The 19,933-nt window shown below is 38.9% G+C and overlaps 1 protein-coding gene across 1 annotated transcript in view; it reads right to left on the bottom strand.

The window, feature by feature from the left end:
- Positions 1-6,524: 6,524 nt before the first annotated feature.
- Positions 6,525-19,933, bottom strand: part of mrpl37 (mitochondrial ribosomal protein L37) — a 30,091-nt gene continuing 16,682 nt past the window's right edge. The window contains exons 6-8 of the mRNA XM_062036390.1: positions 18,075-18,206; positions 14,195-14,269; positions 6,525-7,413 (exon numbers count right to left, since the gene is read on the bottom strand). Coding sequence (XP_061892374.1) covers positions 7,336-7,413; positions 14,195-14,269; positions 18,075-18,206 — 285 coding nt within the window. The 3' untranslated portion in view covers positions 6,525-7,335. The remainder of the gene's footprint in view (positions 7,414-14,194; positions 14,270-18,074; positions 18,207-19,933) is intronic.

Below are 19,933 nucleotides of genomic sequence, written 5' to 3'. Positions count from 1 at the left end.
ATTGAAATATTGTCGATGTGGCCCTCCAGCAGTGCTCGGGTAGCTCATGCGGCCCCCGGTAAAAATTAATTGCCCACCCCTGACCTAACCCAAGGTTCATAAAGCTCATATATTTTTAAAAAGTTACGTACGTGACGCGCACATACGGTCAAGCTATCAAATGTTTAGCAGCCAAGGCTGCATACTCACAGTACCTGATATTCAGCTGGGAATGACTAAAACCGTAAATAAACACAAGACATATATTTACTCTATTAGCCACAACACAACCAGGCTTATATTTAATATGCCACAAATTAATCCTGCATAAAAACACCTGCGTGTTTGTTATGCTAGCTCCTAGCTCCTATGCTAGCTCCTAGCTCCATAGAACACGCCAATACAATTCAAACACCTGATCAACACACACAATCACTCAGCCGAAAAGACCGTTCACCTAACCCAAGGTTCATAAAGCTTATATATTTTAAAAAAGTTACGTACATACGCAAAAAAAAGTTGCGCACATACGGTCAAGCGATCAAATGTTTAGAAGCCAAAGCTGCATACTCACAGAAGCACGTCTGCGTCTTTGTCATCCAAATCAAAGTAATCCTGGTAAGAGTCTGTGTTGTCCCAGTTCTCTACAAGCGTCTGTGTATCGAAGTCAAAAGTCCTCCTGGTTAGAGTCTCTGTTATCCAAGTTCTTCCATCTTGACTGCATCTTTCGGGAATGTAAACAAAGAAGCGCCGGCTGTGTACTGTTGTTGCTGACTACGTTCGAAAAATACGTCCATTTCGCACCGACAACTTTCTTCTTTGCTTGCTCAGCTTCCTTCTCCATAATGCAATGAACATGATTGCAACAGATTCACGAACACAGATGTCCAGAATACTGTGGAATTATGAAATGAAAACAGAGCTTTTTCGTATTGGCTTCAATGTGGAAGGCATACCCGTGTTCGCCGGTCTACGTCACGCGCATACGTCATCCTCAGAGGCGTTTCGAACCGGAAGTTTAGCGGCAAATTTAAAATGTCACTTTATAAGTTAACCCGGCCGTATTGGCATGTGTTATAATGTTAAGATTTCATCATTGATATATAAACTATCAGACTGCGTGGTCGGTAGTAGTGGCTTTCAGTAGGCCTTTAAAGTGCACTACGCATAATAAACGCAACATTGTTAATATTGCTACTACGGATAATCTTAACAAAAACTCGTCAAAACAGCCCAATACCTATAATATGGGCTTTTTAAACATAAGATCATTGTCTCCCAAAGCGTTATTAGTTAATGAGGTCATTAGAGACAACAATCTTAACGTCATTGGTCTTAGCAAAACCTGGCTCAAACCAGACAATTTTTTTTGCGCCAAATGAGGCATCTCCTCCTAACTATACGAATGCGCATGTTGCCCGTCCTCTTAAAAGGGGAGAGGGTGTCGCACTAATATACAATGAAAATGTTAACCTTACCCCTAACCTAAATAATAAATATAACTCGTTTGAGGTGCTTACTATGAGGTCTGTCACACTGCTACCTCTCGACCTGGCTGTTATCTACCGCCCCCCTGGGCCCTATTCGGACTTTATCAGTGAATTCTCAGAGTTCGTTGCTGATCTAGTGACGCAAGCCGACAATATAATCATAATGGGGGACTTTAATATCCAAATGAATACCCCATCGGACCCTGAGTGCGTGGCGCTCCAGACCATAATTGATAGCTGTGGTCTTACACAAATAATACATGAACCCACGCATCGCAACGGTAATACAATAGATCTAGTGCTTGTCAGGGGTGTCATCACCTCTAAAGTTATGATACTTACATATACTAAAGTAATGTCCGATCATTACCTTATAAAATTTGAAGTTTTGAATCATTGTCAACAGGCTAATGATAGTAATAACTGCTATAGCGGCCGCAACATTAATGCTGCCACAACAATGACTCTTGCTGACCTACTGCCTTCGGTAATGGCACCATTCCCAAATTATGTCGGCTCTATTGATAACCTCACTAACAACTTTGACTACGCCCTGCGCGAAACCATTGATAGTATAGCACCGCTAAAGCAGAAAAGGGCCCCTAAAAGGGGCACCCCATGGTTTACAGAAAAAATTAGAGCTCATAAATTATCATGTAGAAAGCTGGAACGCAAATGGCGCGCGACTAAACTTGAGGTTTTCCATCAAGCATGGAGTGATAGTTTAATAACTTATAAACGCAAGCTTACCTTAGCTAAAGCTAAATATTACTCAAATCTCATCCGCCTCAACAAAAACGATCCTAAATTTCTGTTTAGTACAGTAGCATCGCTAACCCAACAAGGGACTCCTCCCAGTAGCTCCACCCACTCGGCAGATGACTTTATGAATTTCTTTAATAAGAAAATTTAACTCATTAGAAAGGAGATTAAAGACAATGCATCCCAGCTACAACTGGGTTCTATTAACACAAATATGACTGTATATACGACGGATACCGCCCTCCAAAATAGTCTCTCTATTTTTGATGAAATAACATTAGAGGAATTATTACGGCGTGTAAGTGGGATAAAACAAACAACATGTTTACTTGACCCACTTCCTGGGAAACTTATCAAAGAATTGTTTGTATTATTAGGTTAAATATTATAAACTTATCACTTCACTGTTCCCCTAGCATTAAAAAAAGTGGTTATTCATCCTCTGCTCAAAAGACCTAACCTCGATCCTGACCTCATGGTAAACTACCGACCGGTCTCCCACCTTCCGTATATTTCGAAAATTCTCGAAATTTTTTTTGCTAAGCAGCTAAATGAACATTTAGTGACTAACAATCTCTGTGAACCTTTTCAATCCGGTTTCAGGGCAAATCACTCTACGGAGACAGCCCTCGCAAAAATGACTAATGATCTATTGCTAACGATGGATTCTGATGCGTCATCTATGTTGCTGCTTCTTGATCTTAGCGCCGCTTTCGATACCGTCGATCATAATATTTTATTAGAGCGTATCAAAACACGTATTGGTATGTCAGACTTAGCCTTGTCTTGGTTTAACTCTTATCTTACTGACAGGATGCAGTGCGTCTCCCATAACAATGTGACCTCGGACTATGTCAAGGTAACGTGCGGAGTTCCCCAGGGTTCGGTTCTTGGCCCTGCACTCTTTAGTATTTACATGCTGCCGCTAGGTGACATCATACGCAAGTACGGTGTTAGCTTTCACTGTTATGCTGATGACACTCAACTCTACATGCCCCTAAAGCTGACCAACACGCCGGACTGTAGTCAGCTGGAGGCGTGTCTTAATGAAATTAAACAATGGATGTCCGCTAACTTTTTGCAACTCAACGCTAAGAAAACGGAAATGCTGATTATCGGTCCTGCTAGACACCAACATCTATTTAATAATACCACCTTAACATTTGACAACCAAACAATTAAACAAGGAGACTCGGTAAAGAATCTGGGTATTATCTTCCACCCAACTCTCTCGTTTGAGTCACACATTAAGAGTGTTACTAAAACGGCCTTCTTTCATCTCCGTAATATCGCTAAAATTCGTTCCATTTTGTCCACTAGCGACGCTGAGATCATTATCCATGCGTTCGTTACGTCTCGTCTCGATTACTGTAACGTATTATTTTCGGGCCTCCCTATGTCTAGCATTAAAAGATTACAGTTGGTACAAAATGCGGCTGCTAGACTTTTGACAAAAACAAGAAAGTTTGATCATATTACGCCTATACTGGCTCACTTGCACTGGCTTCCTGTGCACTTAAGATGCAACTTTAAGGTTTTACTACTTACGTATAAAATACTACACGGTTTAGCTCCAGCCTATCTCGCCGATTGTATTGTACCATATGTCCCGACAAGAAATCTGCATTCAAAGAACTCCGGCTTATTAGTGATTCCCAGAGCCCAAAAAAAGTCTGCGGGCTATAGAGCGTTTTCTATTCGGGCTCCAATATTATGGAATGCCCTCCCGGTAAAAGTTAGAGATGCTACCTCAGTAGAAGCATTTAAGTCCCATCTTAAAACTCATTTGTATAATCTAGCCTTTAAATAGACCTCCTTTTTAGACCAGTTGATCTGCCGTTTTTCTTTTCTCCTCGGCTCCCCTCTCCCTTGGGAGGGGGAGTTGCACAGGTCCGGTGGCCACGGATGAAGTGCTGGCTGTCCAGAGTCGGGACCCCGGGTGGACCACTAGCCTGTGCATCGGTTGGGGACATCTCTACGCTGCTGACCCGTCTCCGCTCGGGACGGTTTCCTGCTGGTCCCACTATGGACTGGACTCTCGCTGATGTGTTGGATCCACTGAAGACTGGACTTTCACAATATTATGTCAGACCCACTCGACATCCATTGCTTTCGGTCTCCCTTAGAGGGGGGGGTTACCCACATATGCGGTCCTCTCCAAGGTTTCTCATAGTCTTTCATATCGGCGTCCCACTGGGGTGAGTTTTTCCTTGCCCGTATGTGGGCTCTGTACCGAGGATGTCGTTGTGGCTTGTGCAGCCCTTTGAGACACCTGTGATTTAGGGCTATATAAATAAACATTGATTCAATCATCAATCAATCAATGCTTATTTGATTGATTGATTGAATACTCCATGTAACTGTATTGATCTATGACAGTAAAATGATGCAATACTCCATGTAATTGTATTGATCTATGACAGTAAAATGATGCAATACTCCATGTAACTGTATTGATCTATGACAGTAAAATGATGCAATACTCCATGTAACTGTATTGATCTATGACAGTAAAATGATGCAATACTCCATGTAACTGTATTGATCTATGACAGTAAAATGACGCAATACTCCATGTAACTGTATTGATCTATGACAGTAAAATGATGCAATACTCCATGTAACTGTATTGATCTATGACAGTAAAATGATGCAATACTCCGTGTAACTGTATTGATCTATAGACAGTAAAATGATGCAATACTCCATGTAACTGTATTGATCTATGACAGTAAAATGATGCAATACTCCGTGTAACTGTATTGATCTATAGACAGTAAAATGATGCAATACTCCATGTAACTGTATTGATCTATGACAGTAAAATGATGCAATACTCCGTGTAACTGTATTGATCTATAGACAGTAAAATGATGCAATACTCCATGTAACTGTATTGATCCATGACAGTAAAATGATGCAATACTCCATGTAACTGTATTGATCTATGACAGTAAAATGATGCAATACTCCGTGTAACTGTATTGATCTATGACAGTAAAATGATGCAATACTCCATGTAACTGTATTGATCTATGACAGTAAAATGATGCAATACTCCATGTAACTGTATTGATCTATGACAGTAAAATGATGCAATACTCCGTGTAACTGTATTGATCTATGACAGTAAAATGATGCAATACTCCATGTAACTGTATTGATCTATGACAGTAAAATGATGCAATACTCCATGTAACTGTATTGATCTATAGACAGTAAAATGATGCAATACTCCATGTAACTGTATTGATCTATGACAGTAAAATGATGCAATACTCCGTGTAACTGTATTGATCTATGACAGTAAAATGATGCAATACTCCATGTAACTGTATTGATCTATGACAGTAAAATGATGCAATACTCCGTGTAACTGTATTGATCTATGACAGTAAAATGATGCAATACTCCGTGTAACTGTATTGATCTAGGACAGTAAAATGATGCAATACTCCATGTAACTGTATTGATCTATGACAGTAAAATGATGCAATACTCCATGTAACTGTATTGATCTATGACAGTAAAATGATGCAATACTCCATGTAACTGTATTGATCTATGACAGTAAAATGATGCAATACTCCGTGTAACTGTATTGATCTAGGACAGTAAAATGATGCAATACTCCATGTAACTGTATTGATCTATGACAGTAAAATGATGCAATACTCCGTGTAACTGTATTGATCTATGACAGTAAAATGATGCAATACTCCGTGTAACTGTATTGATCTAGGACAGTAAAATGATGCAATACTCCATGTAACTGTATTGATCTATGACAGTAAAATGATGCAATACTCCATGTAACTGTATTGATCTATGACAGTAAAATGATGCAATACTCCATGTAACTGTATTGATCTATGACAGTAAAATGATGCAATACTCCGTGTAACTGTATTGATCTATAGACAGTAAAATGATGCAATACTCCATGTAACTGTATTGATCTATGACAGTAAAATGATGCAATACTCCGTGTAACTGTATTGATCTAGGACAGTAAAATGATGCAATACTCCATGTAACTGTATTGATCTATGACAGTAAAATGATGCAATACTCCGTGTAACTGTATTGATCTATGACAGTAAAATGATGCAATACTCCATGTAACTGTATTGATCTATGACAGTAAAATGATGCAATACTCCATGTAACTGTATTGATCTATGACAGTAAAATGATGCAATACTCCGTGTAACTGTATTGATCTATAGACAGTAAAATGATGCAATACTCCATGTAACTGTATTGATCTATGACAGTAAAATGATGCAATGCTCCATGTACAGTAACTGTATTGATCTATGACAGTAAAAGCGAACACAAACAGCCAATGTGGTGAATATAGAGATAAGTGGCCATTATGAACTTACACCATCATTATTTAATAAAGCACAAAACAATATTCCAGCAAGTTTATCTTCAAAAAAAATAATTAAATAATAAGTGACCCATAAATTCCACTGACTCCGCCTGCATTGAGGCTGTGGAGCTGATGTCGTACATCTCCACCCTCAGCAGTTCCAGGTCTAGTCCGACACTCCGCAGCAAAATACACAAGACTTCTATTTAAATGGATTCCACCAAAATGGCTTAAGACAGAGCACTGGAGAGTTGTGAAGTGAGTCCAGATCTAAATCCTGTAGAACATCTGATCTAAAAACAGCAGTTGGGAGAAGTTCACATCTCAGAGACCTGAGTGGTCCAACACTCCAGTAGCAAGTGTGAGAAACTCATTGATGCTTACATTGATTTATTTCCAAAAGTGTGCTACCAAATATTCAGTTGAGGGCGCCAATAATCTTGTCCAGTCCTTTTTGGAGTTCTGAGTAAAATAATATCGCATTTGGCTTTTTTTGTGTTCTTTTTTTCATGTTGTTCCAATGCAAACAAAATAAATAAACATGTGCATACCAAAGCATTTGTCATTTCAACAACCGTCTGGGAGATGTGCTGCATTATCTGACACAAATGCAGGGGTGCATATACTTTTGGCCATTTGTGATGACTCAGTGGTATGGCAGTCTTCAGACGTGACATTGTTGTCATTCCAAACACTGACTTACACTTAGTACCTGGGCTCTTAGGGCTACATCGTGCCGTGAAGGTAGAGGGCAAGGAACCTGGAGAAGGTCTCTGCCTTATATCCTGCTAGACCGGCTGGAACCTACAGTGGAAAGAAAACAAGCAATTCAAATCTTGTTACATTTCACAGTCACAGTTTGTTCAAAAGAGAATGCAGCTTAAAATCCTTGTACTCGCTTTTATTTAGATGCAAATGTCATGGCAATACTGCACATATCAACTAAATCTAAACATGTGGGGGAAAAGTTCAATATACCGTATTTTCCGGACAATAGGGCGCACCGGAATATAAGGCGCACTGCCGATGAGCGGGTCTAGTCAGGTCTTTTTTCATTCAAAAGGCGCATTAAAGGGGTCATATTATGATTATTTTCTAAATGTAAAAGACTTCCTTGTGGTCTACATAACATGTAATGGTGGTTCTTTGCTCAAAATGTTGCATAGATTATGTTTTACACATCATCTTCAAGTCACTTTCTGACAGTCGCTCTTATTTACGTGCCTCCACTTGGACAGCGTCTTCTCCCCGTCATCTTTGTTGTAGCGGTGTAGCGTGCAAGGACGGGAGTGGAAGAAGTGTCAAAAGATGGCGCTAACTGTTTTAATGACATTCAGACTTTACTTCCATCAATAACGGAGCAGCATCTCCTCATCCGTGGCTCACTAGTGCAACAACAACGCCCGAAATGTGTCCCGTGAAAAACCCTCCTACCGGAACTCTCTGGTAACTAAAGTTCCTTGGGTGAATAATGTAAACTCACTACACCGGTATGTTTTAGCGCTTTCATGGTGAGTTTACTGACAGATATAAGTAAGAACTTTACACTACTTTATATTATCAGTGGAGGATGAATGTCACATAACAAGAAGATAGAGAAAAAGAAGCTTATCGACAACAAAGGCGGACGCGCGCAAATTTTCCGGACTTATGCAGATCCCAAATACAGATCAGCAGGTACCAGAAGGTAAGAAAAGTTGCTTTTGCATAATATTGCGAAACTAAATGCCAGATAATATGTCTTACCTTACATACACACCATAATAATAGTCCTATTTTGAAGCACAGTACAATCCATCAAGCGGTGTGGCTTCATAGCTTACCAAAGTCCTACTAAAACATTTTGACAGATTTTTGAGCGCCGTGTGTAATGTTCTATATTTTCAATGGAACATATAAAATGTTAAGTGTTTATTTGAGTCATATTGCAGTCTACACGTATCTCTTATGTGTGACTGCCATCTACTGGTCACACTTATTACGCCATGTACCAAATAAAATAGCTTAGAGGTCGGTAAGTGTGACAGGATGTAAATTTAGTTACTAGTAGAATACAGTGATTGTAAGTAGCAAAGTAAGCTCTTGAGTTGTATTACTATTTCATTTTATATTCGCAACTTAAAAATGTTTATTGTTAATGACAACAGTAAAGCACCGTTATATGTAGAATATGGAGCTAATGTTATTGTAATGCCAGCATTAATAAGAGCCATTGTAGTACTGGACGGCTCCAGCAGGGGGCGCGTTGTGCTGGGAGCTATACGAGAGGACACCTGACTTCCTGCTTGCAGTCAATACAGACGTGAGCAGAACGAAGTTGTGTCCTCAAACATCTCCCTTCTCAGGTACAAGTGTCTTTATGTCAATAGTTTTACCCCCGAATGTGTCTTTATAGTGTTTAAACATGTTTCAAAGAGTATATTTTTATGATATGTGTCTTTTCAGTCGACAAGGCTTTATACATGACCAAGCTAATGCTAAAGCTAATTGCACTGCCGATGACGAGGCAGATTCTAACTGCATCAACAGTGTAGTTTGTTTAATCTTAAAGAATGATAAGTGACTTTTGTTACTAAAACAATATAGGCTTACTGTATGGGTGAGGGCGGACCTACGTCACTTCCGCCTACCAATCCCCTAGCAACCGGGAACTCGTTGAAAACAAACCAGCTCACAGCGAACACAGCATTGACAGAAAAAGCATTTAACGAGCGTTGTGGCTTGGAAGTCGGCGTTAAATCCTTCATTTACGCATTTTTACTTATTCGCATATCGTGTGAAAAAACGAAAATGTATTATTTGCGTCAGACTCGTCTCAGTGAACTTTAAAGCTTCTCAGGCTTAGCTTAGCTTGCTAGTTAGCTTAGCCTGCGCGCTACTAAGAAAGAGACGCGGAACTTATCAACAACAAGATCAAGTGTTAGTGTATAAAATATTGAGGGATTTGAGGGCTACATGTATTGTTTAAGTACAACTGTTCTTCGCCAGGTGTTCTTTGGCCGCCCTGGCTTACGTTTTCCCGGTGGTGTCCATCTTAACGCTGCCTTTGGTATCCTCTCGTTGTCCGGTTTTCGAAAATAGCTAGCTAGGCCAGGGGTCGGCAACCCAAAATGTTGAAAGAGCCATATTGGACCAAAAATACAAAAACAAATCTGTTTGGAGCCTCAAAAAATTAAAAGCCATATTACATACAGATAGTGTGTCATGATATATAAATTGAATCAAGAGGACTTAACGGAAACTAAATGAGCTCAAATATAGCTACAAATGAGGCATAATGATGCAATATGTACATATAGCTAGCCTAAATAGCATGTTAGCATCGATTAGCTTGCAGTCATGCAGTGACCAAATATGTCTGATTAGCACTCCACACAAGTCAATAACATCAACAAAACTCACCTTTGTGCATTCACGCACAACGTTAAAAGTTCGGTGGACAAAATGAGACGGAAAAAGAAGTGGCATAAAACACGTCCTAGAAAGTCAGAGGAAGTTATACATGTAAGAAACTACGGTGGGTTCAAGGACCGCCAAAATTAGTAGGACAAAACGGCGCTCGCCAAATACTCGAATCAGTGAAGCATGTTTAATACAAACCGTGTACTTTATAACGATTAGGGAGGTTTGTGTCATGTTTGTCCTCCTACAGAAACCATATTAACACAAAAAATATATATTTTTTCCCCTCATCTTTTTCCATTTTTCATACATTTTTGAAAAAGCTTCAGAGAGCCACTTGGGCGGCGCTAAAGAGCCGCATGCGGCTCTAGAGCCGCGGGTTGCCGACCCCTGAGCTAGGCTATAGACTATATAGTATATACCCCATGTTATTTTTGTACAACAACAACTTCAGCTGTCGAACGTTATAAAGTACAAATTCAACAAGTACAACATTAGCACGGACGGTATAGCCAAGTTGTGGTTAAGAAGGTGGATTTGTGTTCCTTATATTTACCAGAAACGAAGTGATCCGAACACACGACCCGGGACTTTGGGGGACTCCAGTGAGAACCGTCCTCGTTTTCCCAGTGTAAAGCTGCGAGCCATTTGTCTCGTCTCTGTGAGCTTTTATCGCGCTTTGGCAGAACAAAATACAACCTTTGTTTTCCCTGTTTCCAGTTGTGGTTAGCACAACCAAAAACAACACCGTTTTTCGACATTTTGGAGGCAGAATGACGGGTTTAACCAGCGTAGGTCGACAGGTTAAAGAGTAATGGCAACGGTTTGTTTTCAACGCCAGTCTGGTTGCTATGGCTCGAAGAACCCGTATGTAGCTCAGTTGCCCGGATGTCGGCCCTCACCCATTGGGTGAACCTTTGTATTTACTTGTTGAGACATCTTCAAATACTGTTACACTAAGGTAAAGTCTATTAGTGCAAAGAACAGGAAAACCTACTCGATTATTTGAATGTAAAATCCGTATGATAATACTGGAGTGCATTTTATGTTTGTTGCAATACTGTGTACTTGTACATGTTTGGTGTTTGATTTTGTTGGCAGTCAATACAGACGTGAGCAGAACAAAGTTGTGTCCTCGTATCTGTATACTCAAACATCTCCCTTCTCAGGGCGATTACATAAGCACAACCAAAATTATTCCTTACATTAGGCGCACCGGGTTAAAAGGCGCACTGTCGACTTTTGGGAAAATGAAAGGATTAAGTGCGCCTTATAGTCCGGAAAATACGGTAGTGACCATACCTGCCTAGTGGTTAGAGTGTCCGCCCTGAGTTCGGTAGGTTGTGAGTTCAACTGAGTCACACCAAAGACTATAAAAATGGGAGCCGTTACCTCCCTGCTCGGCACTCAGCATCAAGGCTTGGAATTGGGGGTTAAATCACCAAAAATAAGTCCTGGGCGTGGCCACCGCTGCTGCTCACTGCTCCCCTCACCTCCCAGGGGGTGATCAAGGGTGATGGGTCAAATGCAGAGAATAATTGGTACTTTAAATCTTTACTTTGTGACCCAAAAAGGTCAAAAAGAAAAGGAAAACCGCAACTGGAGCAGGTGAAAGTCATGTAATGTGGGGGGGAAAAGGAGTACAAGTATGAGCACACATACCAAGCTGCATTCCATTAACCTCAGAAGCTGGAAGTCGGAACTGAGAATGACGTCACAGCTGAGTTATGAACGTTCCACCTAAGGCAGGGGTGTCCAAAGTGTGGCCCGGGCGCAGGTCATTTTGTAACGGCCCCACGGCACATTTTAAAATTCCATCCATTTTCTACTGCTTATTCCCTTCGGGGTCGCTGGAGCCTATCTCAGCTACAATCGGGCGGAAGGCGGGGTACACCCTGGACAAGTCGCCACCTCATCGCAGGGCCAACACAGATAGACAGTAAAATTATGATTGAAAAAAATTCAAAACATGATAAGTGCTATAAAAGAGCAAACAGGTGAAATGTGACAAGAAAAAGTCGCAATGTTTACTCTAATAACACAAAGCTGCCATGCAGGCTGTTTCTTCCTTTAAAAAATAATAATGAATCAAAATCAATGTCATTATGAATTATTGACCTATTCAATGGCTCCAATTACGTCACATCTGAGATATTTTTGGGGAAAATGTTGCATATTTTGTGTTTGCCATACAAAAAACTGAGCAGTTTTTTTATAAAGAAGGGCCTAAAACGAACAAACGAAAAACATAAACAACAATAAAACGTATAATTGACGGATAGATCTGAAGTTGATCTCGAGATTATTGTGTTAAAAGTAAACCGTAAAAAAAAATATTTGAATTTATTTTTTAACACTAATTATTTGGATCCCCAATAATTTTAGTGTGATTTGTTTTTAAGTGTCATTGCTCAAAAAATAATAATGAATTAAAATCAATGTTATGAGTTATTGACCTTTTTAAGGCTCCAATTATTATATAATCTGAAATATTCCACTTAAAAATTTTATTGTGTGAAAATATTGCATATTTTGTATTTTTTCCATAAAAAAACAGGGTTTTCTTTGACAACGAGAGCATACAACTTAAATCTTTAAAACCGTTATAGTGACAGATAGACCTAATGTTGATCAAGAGATTTAAAACTCGAATAATAATAATAAAAATAATAATACTGAATAATGACACATTTTTAATACTTTTTTGACCAAAACCCTTTGGGGTCCCCGGGATCCAGCCTGAGTGGAGGCCTAAATGTATATTTTTTATACATATATTGTATTGGTTTTTAAAATAAAAAATATCAAAATGGCCCCCGCTTGCTTTGATTTTTCAGAATGCGGCCCTCAGTGGAAAAAATTTGGACACCCCTGACCTAAGGGGTCGGAAATCAAGATGGCCAAATGTACGAAAGTTCTTGTGCTCGCCTCATGAAAATGGTTTTATTTACACAACAGTAACATGAACATTTATAAGACAATACTTTGTATATTTAGTGTGACAACATATATTCATACATGGTTTACATTGAGTGCAGCCACCCAACACTGGGATGGTGAGGACCAGCTGACTCTCAGACTAGGACACGTTACAGTAGAACTGACTCACCACTCACAAATTCTGACTTGCCAGTACAAAAGGAAGGCACCATAAATATTGCCTTTCAACACATGGAAGATGTGTCTCCCTCTTTTAGAACAATCATCTCACAGTATTAGAACTTTATATTACTGTCATACTTTTTGTATTCATTTTGTAGTTACTTTAGTATTTGTACGTCTAGTTGTCAGAATAATTGTATCTAAGTTATCACAAAACTTTGTGTTACATTGAGTTCAGCTCGCCCTGCGAGAGGACAAAAGCTGTTTTACAAGCAGAAGGCTTGTAAAACTCCACTGTGTACGATGGGAAGCGACACAATCTTCTATTGTAATCCACAGGAAGATTTTGTCTTGACCCGAGATCTACAAAGCGGAGAGGAGGCAGGGCCTGAGCCCGCTCCAGGCACCTTTCCTTTGAACTGTTTTAAAACCTTTTCTTTGAACTGTTTTGTAACCAAAGGCGATGGCTGTTTACGACCCCACTCCCTTAGAAACAGCTGTTGCCGTGTAATCAGAGAGAGTCCAAGAAAAAGAGGAGGCGTACAATCTTTCGTCAGAGCGTGGGACGACACTATACAAGGGTACAGTGTCTACGTGTTTCTCCTCAATTGAGCTAAATTGAATTCTGTCTGTTTAATTCCTTGCTTCTTGTCTTGTTTAATAGATGTCATCAGTGTTTGAACCTGACACTAGTAGTTTAAAGTAGTGTAATTCTTGCTGTTATAAGCTAAGATCAATATTGTTTGCCTGCTCAATTTTGCACTTTTCATGTGCTTTATTGCTCATTCTATACTTTGCAATATTTTAGTTCTGTATTTCCTTTTTTTTAATTTTCATATATTAGTACAAGCACTTCGCGATTGAAGATTGTAATTTTGTATTTATTTTTTACAAAATATGAATAAAATAGTATACACATTTGCTATAAATAGCCAGATACAATAAATAAAATAGGCCTTTTAGTTCTTTGGGTTTGATAATAGTAGCTCCCTAACTTGGCCTATTCCTCACCCACTAAATCTAAAACTCTATTTTAGTCCCACGAGGTACTTAGTAAATATCTGCAAGTCTGATACTGTACCTTCACTTCTTTCTTTTTGATGAGTGGTCGGACTTTTGCAAAATCGTAGAGCTCTACATCTTCATCCAGCCAAACCTACAACAAAATAATGAATGATAAACATTCAGTCCTTGCATCAACTATTAAAATATATTAGATAATGCCGTGACTTTTGAGTGGTACATCCCATAAATGGAAAAGGCTACAGGCGTCCAGAAAGAAATGTGCAGTAAATGTGTTTATAAATCAGACATATTGAGGCTGTGTACACAACAATATGTTTACAAAATAGCCAGATAGGAACAATAATGACTTAGGCTGCATGTGCACTGTCATGGGTTTCAAGTTTTAATTAGGACTACTTTCCACAATGACATCATTGAGGTGTGTGAGTGTGTGTGTGTGTGTGTGCGTGTGTGCGTGTGTGTGTGTGTGTGTGTGTGTGTGCTTATGTGATCCAAGATGTATTTCACTCAATCACATTTCAGTTAAAACTTTATTCTGCAAAACTTCTCTCTTTCTCTTGTGGGCAGTTGATGTATTTTTAAGGGGCCAAACTTAAAATAGTGACAGGGAATCAAATATTTGTGGCTCATGTTAAAGGGACTGTTTGCAACATTTACACAGATGCCTAGAGGGCGCCAACTTTCCAATGTATTTTACACAGTACATTATGAGGGGCCGTTAGGGACATTATTCAGAATGACCTCTTACACACACGACTGAAATGCTCTCAAATAACAACTGAAATGTTTTTCTCTCACACACACTACTGAAACACTCTCATACACACTACTGAAACACTCTCATACACACTACTGAAATGTTTTTCTCTCACACACTACTGAAACATTCTCATACACACTACTGAAATGTTTTTCTCTCACCTCTACTGAAACACTCTCATACACACCACTGAAATGTTTTTCTCTCGCACACTACTGAAACACTCTCATACACACTACTGAAATGGTCTCAAATAACAATGGAAATGTTTTTCTCTCACACACTACTGAAACACTCTCATACACACCACTGAAATGTTTTTCTCTCATACACACTATTGAAACACTCTCCTACACACCACTGAAATGTTTTCTCTCCCACACACACTACTGAAACACTCATACACACTACTGAAACACTCTCATACACACTCGCACATACTACTGAAACACTCTCATGCACACTACTGAAATGGTCTCAAATAACAACTGAAATATTTTTCTCTCACACTACTGAAACACTCTCATACACACCACTGAAATGTTTTTCTCTCACACACACTACTGAAACACTCATGCACACTACTGAAACACTCTCATACACACTCCTGAAATGGTCTCAAATAACTGAAATGTTTTTCTCTCACAAACACTACTGAAACACTCTCATTCACACTACTGAAATTTTTTTCTCACACACACTACTGAAACACTCATGCACACTACTGAAACACTCTCATACACACTCCTGAAATGGTCTCAAATAACTGAAATGTTTTTCTCTCACACACACTACTGAAACACTCTCATACACACCACTGAAATGTTTTCTCTCACACACACTACTGAAACACTCTCATACACACTACTGAAATGTTTTTCTCTCACACACTACTGAAACACTCTCATACACACTACTGAAAGGGTCTCAAATAACAACGGAAATTTTTTTCTCTCACACACTACTGAAACACTCTCATACACACCACTGAAATGTTTTTCTCTCATACACACTATTGAAACACTCTCCTACACACCACTGAAATGTTTTTCTCACACACACTACTGAAACACTCATACACACTACTGAAATGTGTTTCTCTCGCACACTACTGAAGCACTCTCATAAACACTACTGAAACACTCTCATGCACACTACTGAAACACTCTCATACACACTACTGAAACACTCTCATACACACTCCTGAAATGGTCTCAAATAACTGAAATGTTTTTCTCTCACACACACTACTGAAACACTCTCATACACACCACTGAAATGTTTTTCTCTCATACACACTATTGAAACACTCTCATACATACCACTGAAATGTTTTCTCTCACACTACTGAAACACTCTCATACACACCACTGAAATGTTTTCTCTCACACACACTACTGAAACACTCTCATACACACCACTGAAATGTTTTTCTCTCACACACTACTGAAACACTCTCATACACACCACTGAAATGTTTTTCTCTCACACACTACTGAAACACTCTCATACACACCACTGAAATGTTTTTCTCTCACACACTACTGAAACACTCTCATACACACTACTGAAATGGTCTCAAATAACAACGGAAATGTTTTTCTCTCACACACTACTGAAAGACTCTCACACACACCACTGAAATGTTTTTCTCTCATACACACTATTGAAACACTCTCCTACACACCACTGAAATGTTTTTCTCACACACACTACTGAAACACTCTCATACACACTCGCACATACTACTGAAACACTCTCATACACACTACTGAAACACTCTCATAACACAACACTGAAATGTTTTTCTCTCACATACACTACTGAAACACTCTCATACACACTACTGAAACACTCTCATAACACAACACTGAAATGTTTTTCTCTCACATACACTACTGAAACACTCTCATACACACTACTGAAACACTCTCATAACACAAAACTGAAATGTTTTTCTCACACACTACTGAAACACTCTCATACTACTGAAACACTCTCATACACACTACTGAAACACTCTCATACACACTCACATACTACTGAAACACTCATACACACTACTGAAATGTCGCATGCACGCGCGCGCGCGCACACACACACACACACACACACACACACACACACACACACACACCCACACACACACACACACACACACACACACACACACACACAGTGCTAATCAATTGAAAACAGTACTATACTACCATAAAAAAATACCGATACTGTTTATGCTGCTGTGTGGCGGTGACTACAGAGTCGAGGCGCATGATGTTGAGTGTGTCAAAACGCACACACAAAGTGCATACTAGCAATAACATTGTGGAGAGGAAAAATGGCAAAAAAACGGCAAGTCTACTGGTTAATAAAGAGGGTGGTGAAGTACAATATGGAAGTATTTGGGCTTCAAAACGAACGGTAAAAGTGACGCTTTAAACAGGGACACTTTTTTTTGTATTTACTAATAATTGTATTTTTCTTAAAGCACAGAGTGGCACCCATAAATCATGAAGCATTTAATATCATTTCAATAAAGCCTTGTATTCTATTCTAACCTCATACTTGATTATGGAAGACTATATGTGATATGGGAAATTTTAAATTGTTCTTTGAGTGCAAAAAGAAAAGCCCAATGTGTTTAATGCCTTTTAATTTCTATTTTAACCTTCTTAAATTGTTCTATGAGTGCAATAGAAAACATATGTTTATTGTATTGTAAGATTTTCTGTTAAAATAAAGCCAACATTGACATTTTTTGTAGTTCCCTTTATTTTGAAAGGTTTCGAAAAGTAGGGGACACCTAATGTGCATACACAGTATGGAGCCGCTCCCCTATGTTAATATTTATCACCTCCATCCCCGGCAAATAAACTACATTTCTTTGTATTTTCAAGGGGAATTGCACTTTTCTTTGGAATTTGGTCACGTTTTGCTTTTTTATGCATTCCAACTTGTTAATAAATGCTAGTAATAGTCAGCTAACAATTGAGGTGACGGGATTGGTTTTAACCTCCATCTACCATTGACTTTGTTTTGCTCAAACAAGTGTATGTAATAAACGAGTTTAAGGGACTAGTTTAGAAATGGGGATGATATTTTAACTGCACATTTTTATTTTTACAATTAGAGACTGAGACCATTATTTTTCAGAGCTGCACAGTGATGTAAAAACCTGGTTCTTGATGCCGTCATCTTGTCTCAGATCTGTAGTGTTGAGCTGGAAAACCATGAACTGGAAGATTCTGCCATTGGTCCCCACTGCCTGTACTGTAATAGGATGGTCTAACACACACATAGTCTTGGCCTTAGTGTAGACCACACAAAAAAGAGAGAGAAATCGATAGAGACAGAGGGAAGAAAAGTAAGTTAGACCACTTTCACATTCACAAATCTCAAACATATTACAGAAGCAACCATTGATTCGGAACGTACCGTAAATTCCGGACTAAAAGGCGCTATTCCTTTACTGCGCTTTGAACCTTGCGGCTTATAAAACGGTGCAGCTAATTTGTGAGGCACAAGCAAAGACACTGACAGGTACGTTATTGTTTGTGCTACGGCTTGCTCTTTTGGACGGGTTTGCTCACTGCAGGTGTTACGAGGTGAACATCTACAGTAATGCCCTGTGCTTCGTGCTTTCAACCGGAATTACAAGTGCCGTTCCGTCTTCTATTCGTCCATAGCGTTTCTACTCGTATGGGTTCGTCCTTCATCACTCCAAGCAACGTCTGTCAGTTTTACAATACAACTAAAACAATTCACACATACTAAACCGTCCCATGTGTGATGTCTGTAGGAGTGTTTTGTGTATATTTATATGTGCTATCTTAATGTAAACCTGCTAGCATTGTTAGCATTAGCTAATATGCTAACACGTTTACGAATGTATTTGTTAGTATTATTAACTTAACTTATTCTTTTTGTATTGTTTCAGTTTCACAAATTCTTCAGTAAACTCACCAAAATGGAGATATTTTATGGTACAACGAAGGTGTAGGCTTGTGGGTATGAGGCCATTTTGTCTACGTCTCACCTTAGGTGGTTCCGGTAGTCTGCAACCTTACGAGGCAATCTTTCATATTCCCGCACCATTTTTAGGCTATCCAACCCAAAATGTTAAGAAACGTGTCTATGAATGTCAGTGTTTCCCATAAACTGCCAAGATACCTGTGGTGGTGGGGGCGTGGCTATGGGCATGGTCACCATGACATCATTGAGTAATTTGCATAATTTACTACAATGATATGATTTTCTCTAAAAAGGCTCAAAAAATGTATACTTACTAATTAATAATAACAGTTTTGTTTTAAACGTCCATCCATCCATCCATCCATCCATTTTACAATATAATTACAACACTTTATGTACATATTTATATACGGATTTGAACAATAAGTCATTCACTGAAATATATTTATTAATTGTGGTTCTTACAAAAAATATATCTTATAAAATATAAAAGCTAAAATGTCTCATAAAGCTCTGCCCCTTTAATTAGTGCATACTAAATAATTTAACTTTAGCCTACTACTACAACCATATTATTTACCAGCAACATAAAGTGAAACAGAGGCAGAAGTGTCCTGCCACAGTCAGTGACAAATAAACAGAAAACAGTTGTGGTGGTAGATAGACACAGAGCTTCATCAAACATCTGATCCACTGAACAAAGAGCTCCAAAAATCTTGAACTTTAGACTGCCATCAGTTTTACTCCCTACACTTAACCATGTGTTTCCTACTGCCTGCAGACTTTGCACCCTTTGTTATATACACATGTTGTGTTTCTAATATAAATACATTTAATAAAGTCAAATAGAAATAAAGCAACAAGAGAAGTATCCTACACTTCTCTTTTGTAAAGTAAATCTTAGCCTATATGGGCATCTACATCAACTATATGATTTGCCTGAGAAGCTGGAGAGGACAAAAAAAAAATGTTTTTTTTAATTTTAATTTTTTTTATTTGTGGCGGACGTAATTCTTTCGTGGCGGGCCGCCACAAATAAATGAATGTGTGGGAAACACTGCC

The sequence above is a fragment of the Entelurus aequoreus genome, linkage group LG25, assembly GCF_033978785.1.
Source record: "Entelurus aequoreus isolate RoL-2023_Sb linkage group LG25, RoL_Eaeq_v1.1, whole genome shotgun sequence".
Taxonomy (NCBI): domain Eukaryota; kingdom Metazoa; phylum Chordata; class Actinopteri; order Syngnathiformes; family Syngnathidae; genus Entelurus; species Entelurus aequoreus.
This window is presented reverse-complemented; position numbering and strand designations above follow the sequence as displayed.